This window comes from Bemisia tabaci, chromosome 2, assembly GCF_918797505.1.
Source record: "Bemisia tabaci chromosome 2, PGI_BMITA_v3".
In the NCBI taxonomy this organism is placed as follows: domain Eukaryota; kingdom Metazoa; phylum Arthropoda; class Insecta; order Hemiptera; family Aleyrodidae; genus Bemisia; species Bemisia tabaci.
Genome location: NC_092794.1, coordinates 52,106,187 through 52,125,766, shown reverse-complemented (window position 1 = coordinate 52,125,766; position 19,580 = coordinate 52,106,187). Strand labels below are relative to the sequence as shown.

Here is a 19,580-nt window from a genome sequence, read left to right as displayed (position 1 = left end):
CTCTTATCTTTTTACCCCAATTCTCACGATGAAAATTTAGTTTATACAGACACAAAATGGAAGGCCCATTTTTGTATATGAAATGTTTTTCTGAGCCTGAATTGTAGAATTAAGTATTTTTCCTTGTACAGTATTATTTTTTTATAATAACGAGAATTGTCCTTGTAAACAATAAGTCAGTGCCCTAGGTTTATGCATTTTCTATTTTTACTTTATTATTTTTCTTGGTGTAATATTCTCGTAGATACGTGAGTGAAACACCTTTATTTATTTAATTTATTTAATTGATTAATTAATTAGGAAGAAAAAGTAATCTGTGATTTATTTACGGTACGCGGCCATTTTACGTAGTGATAAAGTTACCTCTATTCTCTCTCCGTCAAAATAGAAGAATGATAACAGTCAAGCTCAAAATTGATCAAGGTCTCCTGTTTCCACAATTCTGGCCTAATATTTACTTATGAGGCTTTCCTTTGATTCATTCATATTCTTCTTAGTGCGAAATTCAATCTGGTTGCGCATCGACTGCGAAAAAACCTCCTCGGATTTTAATTAATCAATCACAAGTCACGACTTATTCACGTTTTTATCTTATCTCGTGTCATTAATTTCATTCCACAATAAAATAATGAAAAAAGCAGGTTTCTTCTTTTTCTTCGAAGGGAAACAATTTAAAAATGACCCTCGCATGCTAATGAAATGACTAGAGATGAAACTTGGATTATAAGGTTTTATATGCGGAAAACCTAAACTTGAAATAGAATCCTGCCCACAGTGTCTAGCCATAATTGTGTTAAGTATTCGTATTGTTTTATAATTTACCTTACCGCATGCCTTTTTTCTATTTTATTTATTTACTTTTTTTCAAAGCAAAGATGAATCTCTCCTTGAGAGTTACAAGAATATGTTTTTTAATCTTCGAATTTGAAGTTTAGAAGAAATATCTTTCCTCAATTCAATTATAATAATTCATAAGCTCGTAACTGACAGATGATCTACTTCCAGTACGTGAATAGGAAAATAAGCCATAGCTAATGTTTTTACGAATCGGTATATCATAATTGCGGCTATTCCCTCTCCACAATGTGATTTTTGTAAAATTAAATGTTCTTTAGAATTTATTTTTTGTCCTTTTAATTTTACCCTCCAATAATTCCCCTTTTCCAGTAAAGGCAACTTCAAACTTACTATCATTTTTCACAACAAATCACCTCTAGAAAAGAATGCATATCGGAGACCTAAGTGCGGAACCATGTATCTCTGTTTGCGACGTTGTAGACTTCCTGTCATTTTTTCATTTTTTCTTTGAAAAGCTGGTCGGCGCGTCCTCTTGAAAATCGCCATGATTTTTCCAATTTTAAGCCATGAAGTTGACTTGTTTCTTTGAAACGGGAGCTGAAATTTTGAAACACTGCAATTAAGACACGTGGTTTCGCAGATAGAGCCGGGAGAGCGAGAATAGGAGGGAGAAGGGTTCGAATAGTAAGGTGAAGGAGGATTAGAAGAACAGGAGGAGGAAGAACAAGAAAAAGCACCTGTGTGCGTAGGAACATTAAAAGCATTTAAATTGTTTCTAAATTGAGCTTAACCATGCAATTTTCATCTCTTCGGAAGCCACGCCTCGGCCGATGAGAGGAAAGGAAAATGGGGTTTAAGGTGGGGCGGGATGGAGCAACCATTGGAATAAGACTAGCAAAAAATAGAAGCAGAGGAGCAAGAAAAGGAAGGAGAAGGGTAGAGGAGTAAGGTGAAAGAGGAGTAGATGATGAAGAGGAGGAGGAAGAAGAAACAGAAGAAGCACCTCTGTGCGTAGGAACATTGAAAGCACTTAAGTTGTTTCTAAATTAAGCTTCACCACACAACCTTCATCTCTTGGGAAGCCACGTCTCGGCGGACGAGAGGAAAGGGAAATAGAGTTTGAGGTGGGGCGGGCTGGGGGAACCATTAGAATAAAAAAAGGCAGAAGATAGATACAGAAGAGCAAGAAAAGGAAGGAGAGGGGTTAGAAGAGGGAGGTGAAAGAGGAGTAGAAGGAGAAGAGGGAGATGGAGAAGAGGAGAAAGAAGGAGAGGAGGATGGAGAAGAGGAGAAAGAAGAAAAGGAAGCACCTCTGTGCGTAGGAACATTAAAAGCACATAAGTTATTGCTAAATTGAGCTTCACCACACAACTTTCATCTCTTGGGAAGCCACGTCTCGGCGGACGAGAGGAAAGGAAAATGGGGTTTGAGGTGTCGCGGTACGGAGCAGGCGTGGCACTGGATCCGGCTCTGGACGTAGTGCTCGCGCTCCTTGAAGAAGACGTCGCCGTCGGTCTTGCGGAGGCACCGCGGGTTCGGGGCCGTGAGGTCGGGCTCGGCCTCGCTGGAGCTGGAGAGGGACGTCCCCAGGTCCGAGACGACGTCCAGCCGCTGGAACCCCCGCCGGAACCCCGCCCCCGCCCCCGCGCAAGGGCGCCCGCGCCCCGAGGGACGCACCTCCTGCGGGGACACCATCCCGTGGAGCGGGATCCCGCCGAATTTCCGCGGGTTCGGGTCCAGGCTCGGCTTCACTTTGTACGTCGAGTACCCTCGCGGCAGCGGGATTTTCCTTTCCATAGCACCTGCAAAAGAAATCCCAATCAGCATTATAGGACATTTTTTCTTGTTACGTATACATTACATGCTGACTCATTGGACAGGGTTCATCAAAAAGGAACCAACCCACATTAAATTGGACGTATTTCTGTCAAACGGAACTAAGCGACAAATTGAGTTCCATTTGAGGATTTTAGAATCCTGGATAGCGCGTTCTGTCAAACGGAACTAAGCGCCATGGAAAAGCATTGCGAATATAGGACGGGACGAGCATCGCGTTCCGCAACACCCGCCAATCCAAGCCCTCCTCTCGCTTCCTCCCCTATGGCGCTTAGTTCTATTTGACAGAAGTACGTCCAATTGAAGTGGAGTAAAGTAAGTCTCAAGTTTTATTCCTTCGTAAGGCTCAATGTAGAAAATAAGCTTTAACCACGCTCTTCAGTCTCCTCAAACTACAAATTTATTTTTGATGGACTCTTAGTTTTTGGCAGGAAAAAAATGTTAGGGGAACTCAAAAGCATTCTTAAGAATCTCAACCCAATTTTTTCGAAAATGTGGTTTGGTTCCTTTCTGATAAACGCGGTCCCATCAAAGTGCCTTAAAGGGTTAATTGGACGTATTTCTGCTGAATAGAACTATTCTAATTTTAATTCTATCCAACCTAACCTAACCTAACCTAAAAGATAGAACGTCACGGACATCACACACTTTGAATTTGTACTTTAAGAAACTATTTTAAAATTAAATTTTTTCAGCAAATTGTGATTCTATTACAATTGTGTGTTTATTTATGGGTTTAATATAAAGCGGAGTTGGTGTAATTGATATGTCCATTAAAATAGTTTTATGGCAATCTGAAAGTTATTTTCCTTTTACTATCAGTGCACCAATCACAGATTTAGTATCTCCGTAGACATTGCATAAAAGATAAAATCTTTGTCAAAAACAAAAGCCTTATATGGCTTCTCTACTTTTACATACTCATTAGTCTCATTTGAAGAGTGAAAAAATACATTTCCTGTCATTTTTCGGCCTTTTTTCAAATGACTCATGGTCCATGGTAATAACTCGTACATTTTACACGCCGTTACCTATTGGCCGAGCAACTAAACTAACTTCGGAGATGAGCGTGCTGTATCGAGCGAAATTGAAGGCACTCCGAAGTACGACTTAAAGTGATCACAGATTCTTTAGGCACTTTTCCAGCTCGAGACATGCATCCTCTCCACAAACAGGTGGTCTAGTTTCGACATGCCCATAATCTCCAGCAAGACCAATCCACACAGGTTAATTATTCCTGTGTGCGAGTCTTAAGACCCCACTGCACATTGTGGTGGGGGTAATTGCAATATTAGTCCAGGCAAACAAGGAAAAGAGCCTGCAAAAATCCCGGGTAGCAATGTTTTCATTGATTCCTATGTAATTTTTGACGCTGAATTCGAATTTCAACTTTGCGCCATTAAATTCGGACCGGAAAGTTGCCAAATTTGGCAAAAATGGCCTAAAATCGGACTTTTTTCCGGATTATGGCCTGTAACTTGCCCAAAATTGATCTGACGATAAAATTAGTTATTTTCAGAAATAAAGCTCGTTAAATTTCCTATAAAAAAAGTTCCTATACACTTTTTTGCTCAAGGCAAAATCAAGCGCGCTGGCGGGCTCCAAACTTTGTAAAATGTGCGAAAATTGCGCATACTTTAATGTGTTGGGTTATCCTTATTACTTACATCAATTCATTTCACTAAGTGTACATTTAATCATCTTCACTTAATTTGTCCAGAAATTACTCGTCGGACGATTAAAACAGGAGACATCGGGCAAAATCCGCGAAAAACACAATTTTTGCTCATTTTTCAAAGTTCGGAGCCCGCCAGCGCGCTTGATTTTGCCTTGAGCAAAAAAGTGTATATGAACTTTTTTATAGGAAATTTAACGAGCTTTATTTCTGAAAATAACTAATTTTATCGTCAGATCAATTTTTAGCAAGTTACAGGTCATAATCCAGAAAAAAGGCCGATTTTAGGCCATTTTTGCCAAATTTGGCAACTTTCCGGTCCGAATTTAATGGCGCAAAGTTGAAATTCGGATTCAGCGTCAAAAATTACGTAAGAATCACTGAGAGCATAACTACCCGGGATTTTTGCAAAAACCGCAAGAAAACGCAATTTTCGTTCATTTTTCAAAGTTCGGTGCCCGCCAGCGCGCTTGATTTTGGCTTGAGCAAAAAAGTGTATAGAAACTTTTTTATGGGAAATTTAACGAACTTTTTTTTTAAAACAACCAAATTGTCGTTAGATCAATTTTGGACGAGTCACAGGCCATAACCCGCAAATAACCAAATTTTCGCTCATTTATCAAAGTTTGGAGCCCACCAGCGCGCTTGATTTTGCCTTGAGCAAAAAAGTGTATAGGAACTTTTTTTATAGGAAATTTAACGAGCTTTATTTCTGAAAATAACTAATTTTATCGTCAGATCAATTTTGGGCAAGTTACAGGCCATAATCCGGAAAAAAGTCCGATTTTAGGCCATTTTTGCCAAATTTGGCAACTTTCCGGTCCGAATTTGATGGCGCAAAGTTGAAATTCGGATTCAGCGTCAAAAATTACATAGGAATCGATGAAAACATTGCTACCCGGGATTTTTGCAGGCTATAGCCCTTTTCATGGCTTATTTGCCTGGACTATATGCGGGAATCTTATGGGAGCAAGCAATGTGACATCACATTTACTTTGGATTCCAAAAAAATGCGCCTGAAGGAGGATATGGATTCGAACTACACCGATTCAATCGACAAATTATTAAAAACCGATGTCAAAGCGATCGAAATGAATCGATCAACAAATAAACATTTGAATCGATCCTCCACGAGATTCGATCAAAAAAATTCGATCTATTCACGGGGTTGCCGATCAATTCACGGATTTGTTGATCGTTTCTCTGGGATTCTATCGACTCACGGGGTTTGTCGATCGATTTACAGATTTTTTCGATCGATTAACGACTGTCGAACGAATCACTCAGATCGGTCCACGTTTTTATTTTCCGATAATTCATGTGGACCGAATTGACACCGGTTTGTCAATAATTTGTCGATGGAATAATCGAATCCATTTCCTCCATTGCTTAATTGCGGGCTGATTGTTGAAATTGATAAACAAAGTAATAGACAAAGAACACAAAAGGAGTATCCCGTGGGTTGCTGGTTCTCGGACTTTTTGCGCGACCGTTTCGGCGCGGGGGTTTCAGGACATTTTGTCAACGATTTTTTGTCCGCGCACCTTTTTTGTCCAGTAGTTTACGCCCACACGTAAAATAAGCAACAGTGACTTGGTCCAAGCATTATATTTTAGTCGGTATGTAAAATTATATTGACAGTATGGAAATGAGAAATTGAGAGAGAAGGAGTTGTTGTTATGGTTGCTCATTTTCTAAATGAAATGTTATTACTTTCTCCTTTTGAATCATCTTTTTAAATTGTCATTGGTGAAAATTTGGTTTTATTTCTATCCTTAGAATATTTGATGTACAATATACCTTATATATGTATAGGTACTTTTTTTTCTTTATGAAATTATTACTTCATTTTGAAAACATTTATATTTTTAAAACGTGACAAATATTTCTAAAACCTTTTCCAAGCGACATTAATCTCAATGAGCCGCAGTTGTGCTGACAGAAACTGCAAAAATGAATAAGAGAGGGAAAAAAACCAAGGAACACGCACATTTTGAAAGTTTCGTTGCGCGTACACCTCGCTGCAGCACAATAAAAGTACAAAATGTAAAAGAAAATATTAAAGTGCTTTAAAAATCATTAAATTTGACACGAAACCACCAATATTTAAAAAATACACATTATATTATTATTCTCCTTTGATAAATTGATACATATTTTTTTCTCATCAATTTATATGAGAATAATCAATGCAGAGTATGCTAACATATTTCAAAATCATGAGTTAAGAAACGCTCACTATGCGAGTATAAGTATTAGAGCCTAACAGAGCGGAGCGGCGCGCGGCGTGCTGCCAGCGTGAGAGGCTCACCGGCGCCTACAAACCTAAGTGGATACTTCACGCACTGCACAATGCTTGAAGTATCCACTTAGGTTTGTAGGCGCCGATGCGCGTACCGCGCTGGCCGCCCGCCCGCCGTGCGGCGGCGCCTGAAGCAACTATTTCACAACAGAGGTGTTGCACAGTATTATACGAAATTGAACGTATTAAGAATGACAGGCATCCTTTTAAAGTACAGATCTTTCCTCCCAAAATAAATCAAGATACTTATCGTACACAGGAACAATCTAAGAGCCTTTAGCTGAGGCAAATATAGAGGTTCATCCGGTTCAGGTATAGCAAGGTGGGAATTTCTTGAAAGATAATTAAGTCCTGTTACACCAAAGAGGTGTAGAGAGTTTTAGTGAATTTTGTCTCATGGAATTGACGCTCCCTCATTTTTACCAAAACTCTCAACTATATATTATTCTCAGTTGGACCAAACAGACAAAACAAACAAACAAGCAAACCCTCATTCTTCCAAAACATTATATATTTTCATCCAAAAACGTCGTGAGCGATTGTCGTTTGTATTTACGTATGGGCCAATTAAGTTTGGGTCTCAACTGGCACGTGGACCAAAACTCCCGTACCGAAAAAACGTGTGGACGTAAATTACTGGAAAAAACAGGTGCGCGGACAAAAAATCGTTGACGAAATGTCCTGTAACTGGCGCGGGTGTTTCGGCACGGGGGGTTTTCGGCGCAGGACTTTCCGGCGCACGGACTTTTCGGTGTATTATTCAGTGGACAGTATATCTGTCACCTCTGGACTCGTCGCACTGATAATTTATCTTGATAGTTTTGTGGAAGGTGTTTTGTCTTTAGTTTTAAGTGACAAGTCAGGACACCTGGGTTGCTAGTCTATTACCTACCCTTTGTCCATTGCAACCAACCGCTAACACCAATAGAACCCCTCCATAACCTTTTTGTTTTCTTTGTCTATCGCTTTATCCACCAATTTCAACGATCAGCCTGTTGTGTAGGTTGGTCTCGCTCTCCAACATACGATACTCTACTCCTTACCTCTAACGGGAGGCCCCGAAGCCGGCATGAAGGTGCACATGAAAACAGGGACGACCGCAAGAGCGTGGAGCGCTGCGATGACTGCGGCAACAGCGTTGAGTTCCAAGCTAAAAGGCCCTTTGACGGATCCCCGAGTCGCGAGTGCGAGGGCCACAGCACCAACGAAGACACTCCCCGCAGTCTGGATCATCGGGAGCGTGTGCGAGTGGTAACATTCCCGAGCCGCTCCATCGTGGACACAGACGCGCGGATGTAGGCGTAGCTCATCCTAGCGCTGAACTTGACGGCCACCCCGACGCTGAGACTCAGGTTGAGGGCGGCGCTCGAGCTCGACGTCCCGAAGCAGAAGACGCTCCAAGCCAGGATCCCGAGTCCGGTGGACAGCCCGCAGAGTGCGACCAGAGTCGTGTTCAGGGCGCTGAGAGTCAGCGGGTAGGTCACCAAGATCGTGGTCAGGGCCCAGCTCAGGCTGGCGTCTTTCGTCAGGGACTCCATTGTGTGCGGCTGCAAAAGAACCAAACTGAATCGGTGAGAACGAAAACTCGGTAACTCGAAAATGCTTAATTTTCTTGAATGACAGTTAATGGGGATGTTGCATGTGTGAGGAATTTGCGATTTGACTGTTGATTCTTATGTAAAAGCTTGCGAAGAACACGATGGTGCCACTGGTTTTACATGAAATCAACTCCCAAGCTCAAAGAAGCTCTCAAGTTGAGGCCCAAATTGGGGGACACCCCACCCTATCCTGAGAGTCCACCTCTACATCAAGACAAGTTTCTCCATGCAAAGATAGGGAGCAAATACATTGACAGGGATGCCACTTTATTTGGGGACTCCAAAACTGAAAACACGGCAACCCTGCTAATGTATTTGATCCCTATCTTTGCATGGAGAGATTGTTTTGATGTAGAGGTGGACTCTCAGAATAGCGTGGGATATCCCCTCCATTTTGGCCTCAACTTGAGAGCTTTTTTTGAGCTTGGGAGTTGATTTCACAGAAAAACAGTGGAATCAACAGTCAAATCGCATATTCCTCACACATGCAACATCTCCATTTTCATGGATGTCATTGAAGTTAGCGCATCTGTTCAAACTCGGACCTTTAATGTGTTCTTAAGTACTTGTCTTTTGGCACCAAACATATTTTACTTACACTAACTTCTTCATTTACTGAGCAGCTTTGTGTGTGTCTTGATTATTTTCATTTTTTCGAGTTGGTGTGTTTTCGTTCTCACTGATTCAACTGCCATGAGAGTCAAGGGGGCGGGCGCGCAGGGATCGAGTCAGTTGGAGAGGTCGGACAAAATTAGGAAACCTCGAAAGCTCATAACTGTGTTTACACGAAATTTTGAGGTTCAAGAAGTGGTTCTATTGGTTTCCTATGAAAATTTTCTTCTCGAAGCACTTTTTAAAATGTTTAATGTGACGAAATAAACATCAAAATTTGCAGTAAATTGGTCAAAAATTTCATGTCCGACCTCTCTGCTTGACTTGATCCACTGTCGGCCGTAAGAGCAAAATTGAATTTTTGGGAAAAGCGCACGGAAAAAAAGAGACAAGGGTTCTCGGGTGATATGGACATCTCTAGTTAATAGGTCAGTTAACCTTTCGTTTTTTATTTAACATTCTGAAAGTACAAAGTGAGTAGATTACGCGGTGATTTATTGCGTATTTTTTGGAGCTAAAATCCTGGAGTTTGCTTTTAAAAAGTCCAAAGACTCAAAGGAATCTCAAATGCGCTGGGATGGCGGGAAAATTATGAAAGTGATGTACTTCGCTATCTCTTTCGACTATCACCTCTGGGGAATCATGGTAACGGTGCATATGAGCTTTAGATACAGCCCTACAAATACATCCTAAAAAGGATCAGACACTTTAAGTAATAAGAAGAAAATTAAGTGTCAACATAGCCGAAGATAGCAGAGCCGTATCTCGCCCCATTGTTAACTTTTTTTCTGAGTCTGATTGTGAGCAACACCTCATTGATCGTGGGCTCACGCCTCACGCCATCGCGCCTTCAGTTTTATGAATGCAACACAGACGCCCATCAAGCACGAATAGTTGTATCTCTGCGCCGTCATCAAGCGCTTACTTTCCCTTACTCTATTTCCATATTGTGTTTGTTCCAGTTTGTCTTATTTGGAGTGGTGCTTAAAGGTCTATGTAAGCAACACAGCCGAAGATAGGAGATGTGTAATCGGGCCTCGTTTTTTATCTTTTTCCCCGAATCTGAGCGAAACCTCATTGGCTACTATTCGCGCTCTCTGGTATGTTTGTTGCCTATTCGGCGAATTGAAGGCAAACTTCAAGTGGACGATATCTGCCAATGGTTTCGTATTGATGAAAAAGGGATTAAAACTTTCTTTGAAAGTAAGAACAGAGCATTAAACGTTGCTCTAAGTAATATTGATCTCTCTACACAATATTGTATATTCTGCATTTAATTATGTGAGACTCTCAAAAGCTGCAAAGAAATCCATGAATCAGATTCATACAGTGACTCAGCAGAGATGACTCTTTATTTGAGTTGGACTCACTTCTTGATCTCCGTAGTTATCCAGTTTTAAGTAGCTTTATCAGACAGTTTTGTTAGAAGTTTTTCCCAGAATCCACTCCGAGTTTTTCCTCACTATTGCAAGGAAGTAAGTAGACTGTGAATGAAGTAAACGGATACAATGCAAAACAAAATTGATACCAAAGCAAATAAATGTACTTGTAAGCGTGTTTGGTAGATGATTTTACTTTGTCCCCAACATGTTTTTTCGATTGGAATAAAATTTAATGGAATAAACGATAATCAAGACAAGTAGTTTTTCTTAAACGTAATATGTTATTTATTACTTGTTTGAGCAATGGATTTAATTACATTTTATATGTATATATATTACACAAATCGATCGAATTTACCTAATTTTACAAAAAATACAACTTATGCTAATATGTACAATGTACGATCATACATTTATACGACTTGTTTACAATCGGAAATGCCTCGAATAGACACGATCTCACTATATAAGTAGGTAGATGCAAACTTATATTAATGGTATAAAAATTGGAGAGCTAAGGCACGTCAATGTATAATAATACCTACTTATTCCTAATCTAATCCAGCTGTATTTGAGAAAATTCTGCATATACAGCATTATGGTTGCTTACTTGACAGTTCACAGGGGTTGTACGTTGGAGCACACATCAAGCAAGCTCTAAAAACTTTTAATTTAAGTCTTGATGACACTTCACAAAGTTTATTCGTGAGGTAAAAGATAATTTTCCGTCATTCAAAAACTTTTGATTTTCGGTTTTAGAGGGAACCATATATCACAGAAGCTGTAAATGCGAGAGTTTAGAGCATGAAGAAACCCATATGCTCTGGATAAAGTGGATCACAAGCTCCAGAAACTAAATGCTGAAGTATTCCCACTTACATTGCAGAATGTTCGTCTAGTCTAGAACTAAAATATGATATTTAAGCTCGAAAATATTTTCCATCCAGCCTCAAGTTTCGCTTTCTGCGGGTGAATTAAGATCTTTTTCATCAAAGGTCTGTCCTGGAGAAATATTTTGGCCGAGAATACATTTCAGCCAAATCTTGAGGAGGTAAAATATATTACAAGAGGAGTAACATTTGCCTGAAGGCAAAATAGGTAAGAGTAAAAAAGTAAGGAGAGAAGGGGATACTTGCCCTCTCAAAATAGCGCCCCTAATTTCTGGCCCGATGGCGCTTGAATTTGAGAGAGAAATTCATTTTTCGTTCAATCGTTTTCAATTATGCCAGTTGAATATAGTTTCACAACTGCAACAAAAATGCATTTTTTTTCTTGGCATGCGATACTAATATAATTGTAGATCCAAGAGGCTGGGATTCTTTCGTTGGAAGTCATTTTGTGTGGTTTTCTTCAGTATTCTGAAGTGTATCCGATTTCTAAAATGAAACAAGTTTAGTTCCAAGTTCAATGAAGACGGGAATTTATGAATCAAGCTTAGCATCGCATGACCAACAAATGCGAAAGCTGTAGCTGGCTACAAATACTTACAAATCGATCATGTTAAAATACAACTAAGGAAATAAATTAATATAAATTATTCAATTATCTATATGATCACACATGTTTTCAAAACTTTCACGAAAACAATTATTAAAGGTCTCAAATGTGCTTTCAATTTTTTGGTTGAAATACGATCGAAAGAACAAAAAGCATATAATCACGTAAAAAATTCATGGAGGGAAACATCACGATTGCAACAGAGAAGTCAACTCCGTTGCAACTACCGTTCAGCCGAAGAATTTAATTTTAATATCAAATATGTTCTAATTGGACGTATTTCTGTCAAACGGAACTATGTGCAGTATGACGTGAGCCCTGCTATACACATATTCTTATGAGTCTCAGGGCTCATGTCTTAATACACATAGTTCCGTTTGATAGAAATACGTCTAATTGAAAGACGAAAATTCGAGAGCTGTTTCTGGTGTAAATATGCATCCTTTCGTTTTTATTGATTTCCTAAGCATATACACACGCTATAATTTTTCTTAAATTTGTATTAAATGTTAGATAAATGTACTTAATCGGTCACTGAAAAATTACACAGTATTACTTGGAATAATTAGGATTGCAGGAAACTTGCAACCAGCAAAATGTATATGTTTTCTTGAATGCTAGATGTTATTCCGACCGCGACACCACGTGACAAAAAAAAACATTATTTGCACTACTTTATCTCATGAATTATATAGGCACCACTTGTGCACAGGTGCTCAAACAGAGATGTCGAATCAACCATGTTCACCTCATCTTTGGTTTGTGCAATCATGTACAAAAAGTCTAGAAATCCACAGTAAAAATACGCCATTTTTACGTATACGTTTTTAAAAACACACACAGTTTTATTATCTTCAAAGGAAAATATGTATGAATAAATGAAAAAAAAAGTTAAAAAAAAACAAACAAAAAAACGGAATGATAGCTTTGGGTTATGCGAGTACGGCCGTTGTCATAGCACGGTTACTTTCAAACTTTCTGATTTTCTTTAGTTACAGTCACCACACATTCTGATTTTTTATCACTTAAAATAAGTGTAAAGGATGGGTCAACGTCTTTAAAAATCACAAAAGGAATCATTCAATTTTCCATAATAGAGGCAAGTTTGAATCACAATTATTGGTCAAATTGTATGGGATCATTATTTCTTAATGAGTCATAATTTCTGAGTGTCTCACAAGAAACTTTCAATGTAATTTTTAAAACAATAAAATGAATTTTATTCCGGGGCGATGATGTACAGAAGATTCCTGAAGATGACGAGGGAGAAAAGGGTTTTATTTTTTCTTTGGAAAAAAAAAAAATAAATGAAATAATTATGACCTGAAGAGCAATGGTGGTAAAAACTGCAAGTTATATATTCATTGAAACCGTAGAGGGAAAGTTTAAATTTCAAATGGGCATGCGCGACAGGACTTTGAATGATGAGCGAGTTCAAATAAGACTTATCATTAAAGGCGGCAGTGGAGCTCTTTTTTCTATAAAAATAATTAAGACCTCATGTGACACAGATGGAACTTACTTTACAGTAATATTATTTTGATATCAATCGGGCAGTATAGTTAAAAAAACAAATAATGTAGTAAAGGTACTCTTTTTGAAGGTAGCTCGCGCTTAATGTTCTATTTTTTTACTTATCCTTTAATTAAGAAGAGGGTTTTACCGCGTATTAACTAAAATACCTAAATTTGCAAGTAAAAGAAGACAGAATATAATTAAAATTTACACTCATTATTAGAAACGTCACCAATATGCTTGATTATTCTTAATAGAAAAATTGGAGCCTTGGATACAACAACTTAAATAAAAGGCATTTACTCCGGGGTAAGTGTTAGATGCAGGAAATATTTAAATGCAGGCAAAATGCGCAAAGATCACTATACATTGTGCACCGCTCAAACGAAAATTTTCACACCGATATGAGCACTGAGATCAAAAGTGATTTTGCGCAAAGAATCTGCACTTTAATTTTTCGGAACCATAACAACATTAAGTCCTAGCAATACGATGAAATCAAATTTATGAAAATCGGCGCAACCCACGAACATTCGTTTACTGCTCGTAGCTATCTTTGAAGACGTTTAATATCACTATGATATGCACACTATCTTTTTGCGAACCACTGAAAATGGAGCTGAGTTCGTCATTTTTGTTTAAAAGGTAACTAATCAGAATCATACAGAATATACGTTAAAACGTAGTCAATTGAAAACGAAATAATTACGAGTCTTTTAGGCTAAATATTGATCAATTTGGATCACTGTCAATTCTTGTGTTATTGTTTTAATGGTAATAATGAAATGAGAAAGAAAATTCGTCGTCGTAGTTGTTTAAAAACAAAGAGGTGCATGAAAGATAGAGGTCCTGGAATGTAATACCTTATATTCGGCGTAATATCTTACCACCACATAAATTTCGGTCGACTTTGGTCAAAGAAATGGGAGGGAGGGGAAAATAACTTACAATGCCATCGATAATCACTATTCGATGAACTAAAGCAATCCAAATGCCGAGAGACTAGTTAACAAAACCGCAAAATAGTTGAATGGCCGGCGAAAACTCCTCTGATAAGAAGCCGGCTACACTGAGAAAAAAACAATCACAGTACATTTATTTACTGGCAGCTCGTATTGATTTCCACGTTTTAACAATAAATATACCATCTTTCCCGATAATTTTTTTCTATTGCATCGACGTACTTAGTGTACAAAAACGTTGATGAGATGGAAGTACAGTAAAAGACGGAGATCAATACGGACTGCGAGTACGACAAAGAATCTGACAAAAAAAGTGTCCCTTTTTGAATGAACCCGGGGATTTCGTTCAAATATGGCCTAAACGAAACTTTATGATGAAAAAAATCCCCTAGTGGAAGTTTAAGCTTGGGCGCAAAGCTCGTTTTGGCAATAAAGCGTTGTAAAGTTTACATGTTATACCATTGAAAAATGCTAATATTTTGAAACTCCTCGGCTTAAAAAAATCAATTTTAGAGTAAATCCCATTTTTTTCTAAGGCACAGTATAATCACTTGATGTTTAAGTATCTCAGTCAATAAAAAGCAACAGACTAAAGTTGTTTTGTAATAGAAAAACTTCAAAATATCAGCATTTTTCAATGGCAAAAAAGTAAACTTTACAACCTTGTGTTGAGCTTTACACTCATACAAAACTTTAACCGGTGAATTGTCTTATTATAAGATTTCTCCACAGCTACATTTGAACGAGATCCAATAGTTCCCCAAAAAAGGGCCCTTTTCCGACAGGTTCTTTTCTATTTGCTTTTCGTTCTTCATTCTCTTTTTTCTCAGTGCGAGGACTTGGCGGGGTCACGCGTCTACGAGACGCTTCAAAATGATTCTTACCCGAGGATGAATTTACCGTGGGTCTCACCGTTGTACGTGGTCATGACAAGGCCTTTGGGGACACCATTACCATTGTGCGCCAGGCCACCCAAGTACTTCTGGTTGTTGTTGCCCAGATACTGATGCACCGGGTGGAGGGAGGGGTGCGGTATCGTGTAAGGATGAGGGTGCGGGTACGCCTTGTCTATCTTGAGCTTCTTCTTTTTACTATTCCTACACGACTTGAAATCGAAGATGGACAGGAGCACAGGGAGGAGGAGCAGACCGTGCGCGGCCCCGAAGAGAACGACTAAGAATATCATTTTAAAGAAGACTAAGAAGATATAGCTGCCGGCGACGGCGAGAGCGACTACCCCTAGGATGGTACTGATGGCGCCCTGGCAGATGGGGAGGCCGACGGAGTAGAGGCTCTCGCGGACGCGCTCCTCGGCGGTGTCGGCCTTGCAGGACATGTAGGCGTAGCAGATGTGGGCGGTGAAGTCGACGGAGAAGCCGGCGCACATGATGAGGTTGATCATGGAGATGGAGTCGAGGTTCACGTTCCAGAGGGACATGTACCCGAGGACGCCGGCCTCGACGGAGATGATGCACAGCGCCACCCAGATCGAGCACATCAGGTCCGGGATGAAGATGAACGAGATGAAGAGCATCGTTATACCGCTGATGAAACACGATTGGACCGAGGTCGGACGCACCAGCTCGAACTGAAACAAATTTGGGGATTTTTATTAGCGTATGATTATAAATATAACACCGGGGAAAAAACTTCGGCCACGAAAGCCGTACTTACACGGAGAAAAAAACTTTGTGCGTGGGACCCGAAGTTTAGGTCATATGGATCTCTGAAGTTTTCGGATTGAGCATCTGCACACTTTAGGTATAGCTGTCGAGGTTCGGATCACGCATCTGAAACTTCAGTTCTCACATCTGAAGTACTCCGATTTTCACATCCGAACAACTTCGGTTCTCACATCCGAAAAACCTCGGTTCTCACATCCGAAAAACCTCGGTTCTCACATCTGAAAAACTTCGGTTCTCACATCTGAAGTGCTTCAGATGTAAGAACTGAAGTTTCAGATGTGTGATCCGAACCTCGACAGCTGGACCTGAAGTGTTCAGATGCTCAATCCGAAAACTTCAGAGATCCATATGACCTAAACTTCGGGTCCCACGCATGAGGTTTTTTTCTCCGTGTACGGGCTACATAGACTTGCCGTCCGCGTCTCAGGCGTAACACTTGGTGGAATCTGTAAGCTACAGCTTCAGCACCCGGAACTTCCAGCGTCTGAGCCCGGCACAGACGGTATGTCTATATAGCCCGTAACTTTTTTTTTTTTTTTAGTGATGTTAGGTTTATTTACATAGATTGTGCCAAATTGTGAATTGACGGAATAAGGCAGGAAATGAGGAGATGCGATTTGCCGGAGGAGTCTTGCAGGATCACTCTCAGTGGCAGTGGGTCTCAGTGGGTGTCGCAGAGCGCACGGAAGCGCTGAAAGAGTGACATGTTACCGGTACTTTATTTACATATGTCCCGCGGGGTCTTTCGGGGATTCAATATTTCATTATAGCCCTGGACAGACAATTAAATTCCCGAACCAATTCCGATCAAAGTAGCATCAAAGTGTCGGGAGTCATCAGTCTTAAACTCATTAATTTGCTTAATTTTAAAATGAAAACTTGGCAGAAATGTTTCCTGTGGCAGGAAATGATGAATGGTGGCACTCCTCTGATCTTACTTTGAACAAAATAGTGCGGCCCGTCATTTGATGGTAGATGGTGACCATCAGTCATCAGCATGTCTACTTTGATCGGAATTGGTTCGGAATTTGGTCGTCTATCCAGGGCTTATGGACAATTATTGTAAGGGAGCAAAAGTCATCACCTTTTTCGGCTGTTGACCTACGAGGTGGATGATGAGCTTTGTGTCACGTAATGAGTTAAACAAGTTTGCCAAACTTCGGTATGTCTGCGAAACGAAAAACCCAACATGTTGTTCAACATCCACCCGGTAGGGAAGTCAACAGTTGTGTGTTGGAGTCCCGCAAGTAAAAACTTCCGCTTTTGCCGAGATAGCAATGAAGGGTCCCTCTTTGTCTGTGGTAGTGACTATCTATAAACGACGTTATCAGAGAGATACATCAATCACGTCATCGGGGAGGTAAATTGGTGACGTCATCGAAAAATTGTTGATGACCTCGACGCAAAGTCCGTCGGTGGATCAATCAGAAAACCTATGATAATGTCATCAACGGGATTTCTCGATGAAGAGATTCTTAATTTTCTGATGACGTTTTCTGATTGATTAATTTCATTGATCAAGTAGAACGCATATAACGAGAGAAAAGTCTGGCACAGGTGTTCTGGGAAATTGTATAAACTCTGCAACGCTGTATCACGAGTGATCGCTGGATCACAGTGTCAATAACAGTCTTAATACCAGAGTAATATAAACTGACGTAATCACGCCTCAGAGTATAAAAACAGATCAATTGAAGTTGTTTTTCTAACGAAACAATTTCAAAATATTAGCCTTTTTAAATGGACTCATTTTTTAATTCAATTTTTCATTCGGCTAACAGGTAAAATAAAGACGTGACAGGGCCGTTCCCGCTAATATCTCACAATCAGTCAACGGAGGCAACACATTCATTCAATTTTGTTGAAAATAACGCCTTGATACAACTATTCATCCTTTATGGACACGCAAGTTGCATGCAAATAAATTGAAGGCGCTTTGGTCACTCCGGTCCATGAGGTAGCGCACGCAGCGCAACTGTAATGTGTGGCACGACGGTTTATAGAGCGCGAAGAGTGTTTACAGTGCGTTTTTCCCAACATCAACACCTTTGCTCGGCAATCAATACTGAGTCGTTACGTAAAAACGTCGCATGAACCAATCGAGCGTCACCAAATTTCCTCCAATCAAATACGAATTTCCGGGAAAAATTGTGAGCTCTCATTTTTTTCAAGTTTTCAAAAAACTCTTTCCACAACGTAATTTAAAGATCCCGAAACTTTCAAGGAAATATATTCCCAACTTTTCTCAAAAGTTATGTTTTATCAGAAGAAATTAGGCAACACCCGAATCTTTGAACGGCGTTTTTCCGTCGAGACATATTTACATTGCAAACTTCCATCAACTTGCGCGCCACTGATGGTAAATATGAAAGTGTAACATTCAGAAATAAAGATAAAAGAGGAGAATACGCTCATAAAGCTGTTTTATGATGAATAATTATCAGCCATTATATCTTGTAATCAATGAGATGAATTAGAATGATCAATGAACCGCTTTATAAATTTGCATAATCGAGAAGAGATAAATAATTACATTAACCCCCCACCTTCTCAACGAAAGGAACTTAGTATCCGTTGAGGACAGGACAGCATTCAAGATGCAAGAGGTAAAGAGGATGTGGATTGGTTGTCGCGAGAATTTAGGCGAAATGAAACCTGAATCCATAACATTTTTGGCCCTTGGTTCAATGGATTACTAGACAAGGTGCAAAAAGCAGTATGATGAATTGTTTCTCATCAAAATTCAACGTGAAACACAATTTTCTTCAAGGAGTCGCACCGATGATGAACCGTAGCTCGAAACGCGTCTGCCGCCAGAAGATAAACTCGTCGCAGGTGAGGTAATAGCTTGTTTTAAAATTGTATATAATTACGTGACTTGTGTAGGGCCGGATTAAGGGGGTGGCCACATGGGCCGCGGCCCATGGCGGCAAAATTAGGGGCGGCAAATTTTGCAATCATTTTAAATGCAGGTACAAAAAAATCGGATTCAGAAAAAAATTACAAACAAGAAAAGGTGACAAAATCTCTCATTTCCTGAGAGTTCATTAATTTCTAATTTTGTCGTATTTCTGTGATACAAAAGACTGCGCACCTTTAATTAGTTGAGTTAAGAGAGAAACCAAACACGTAATTTGGCCTGGAGCGGCGCGGCGCAAAGAGAAATGATGACGAGGACTTGAGATGAAAAGGAGAAGCCCTCGACCCTGCGGTCGGCATGTAACACATATTAGCGCCTACGAGACTGCATGAATACTGCACGCATTGCGTCAAACACAGTACGGTCAACAGCAGTCGGCGCGGTGAGAAACGCACAGTGCCTACAAGACTACATGAATACTTCACGCATTGCGCCAAACCCAGTGTGGTCAGCGCGGCACGGCGGCGGAAGTTAAAATTATTAAACCACATTTACGTTTGTTCTTTCTTAATTTTTTAGTTCATTTCTTACAAATGAAAGGCCTTGTCTCCACAGAGATAGGTTTACGGAACTGAACTTTCGCGCGAAGTTCCGTGAACTTTTGCTAGTAGTGTTAACAGATCTTACGCAAAAAATGTGTCCAACACGAGTGAACGCGTCGTTTGCACCCTTCTCCCTCCGGCACGTTCACTTGATGGTTTTCATTGATATTTCAAAATGAATGAGAAGAGGGCGGCAAAATACCCATGGGCGGCAAGTAGGTAAATCCGGCCATGAACTTGCGCGGAAATAGCTCCC

The 19,580-nt window shown here is 39.9% G+C and overlaps 2 protein-coding genes across 2 annotated transcripts in view; both read right to left on the bottom strand.

Annotated features, from left to right (window-relative positions):
- Window positions 1-290: 290 nt before the first annotated feature.
- Window positions 291-7,862, bottom strand: LOC109040145 (uncharacterized). Its single transcript, XM_019056334.2, has 2 exons — window positions 7,655-7,862; window positions 291-2,600 (listed from the first exon to the last, which is right to left on the bottom strand). Exons 1-2 carry the CDS (start codon window positions 7,842-7,844, stop codon window positions 2,173-2,175), a joined length of 618 nt encoding a protein of 205 aa, XP_018911879.2. The 5' UTR covers window positions 7,845-7,862; the 3' UTR covers window positions 291-2,172.
- A 2,601-nt stretch (window positions 7,863-10,463) lies between these two features.
- Ptr (patched domain-containing protein) overlaps window positions 10,464-19,580 on the bottom strand; it is a 110,241-nt gene continuing 101,124 nt past the window's right edge. Inside the window, exon 10 of the mRNA XM_019046140.2 lies at window positions 10,464-15,765. Within this exon, the coding sequence (XP_018901685.1) occupies window positions 15,058-15,765 (708 nt within the window). The 3' untranslated portion in view covers window positions 10,464-15,057. The remainder of the gene's footprint in view (window positions 15,766-19,580) is intronic.

Bases quoted from the DNA above. Each gene is read 5' to 3' on its own strand.
- LOC109040145 (XM_019056334.2), bottom strand. From the start codon at position 7,844: ATGATCCAGACTGCGGGGAGTGTCTTCGTTGGTGCTGTGGCCCTCGCA. The intron at 2,601-7,654 runs GTAAGGAGTAGA...TTTCTTTTGCAG, and splicing joins TTCGGGGCCTCCCGTTAGAG to GTGCTATGGAAAGGAAAATC.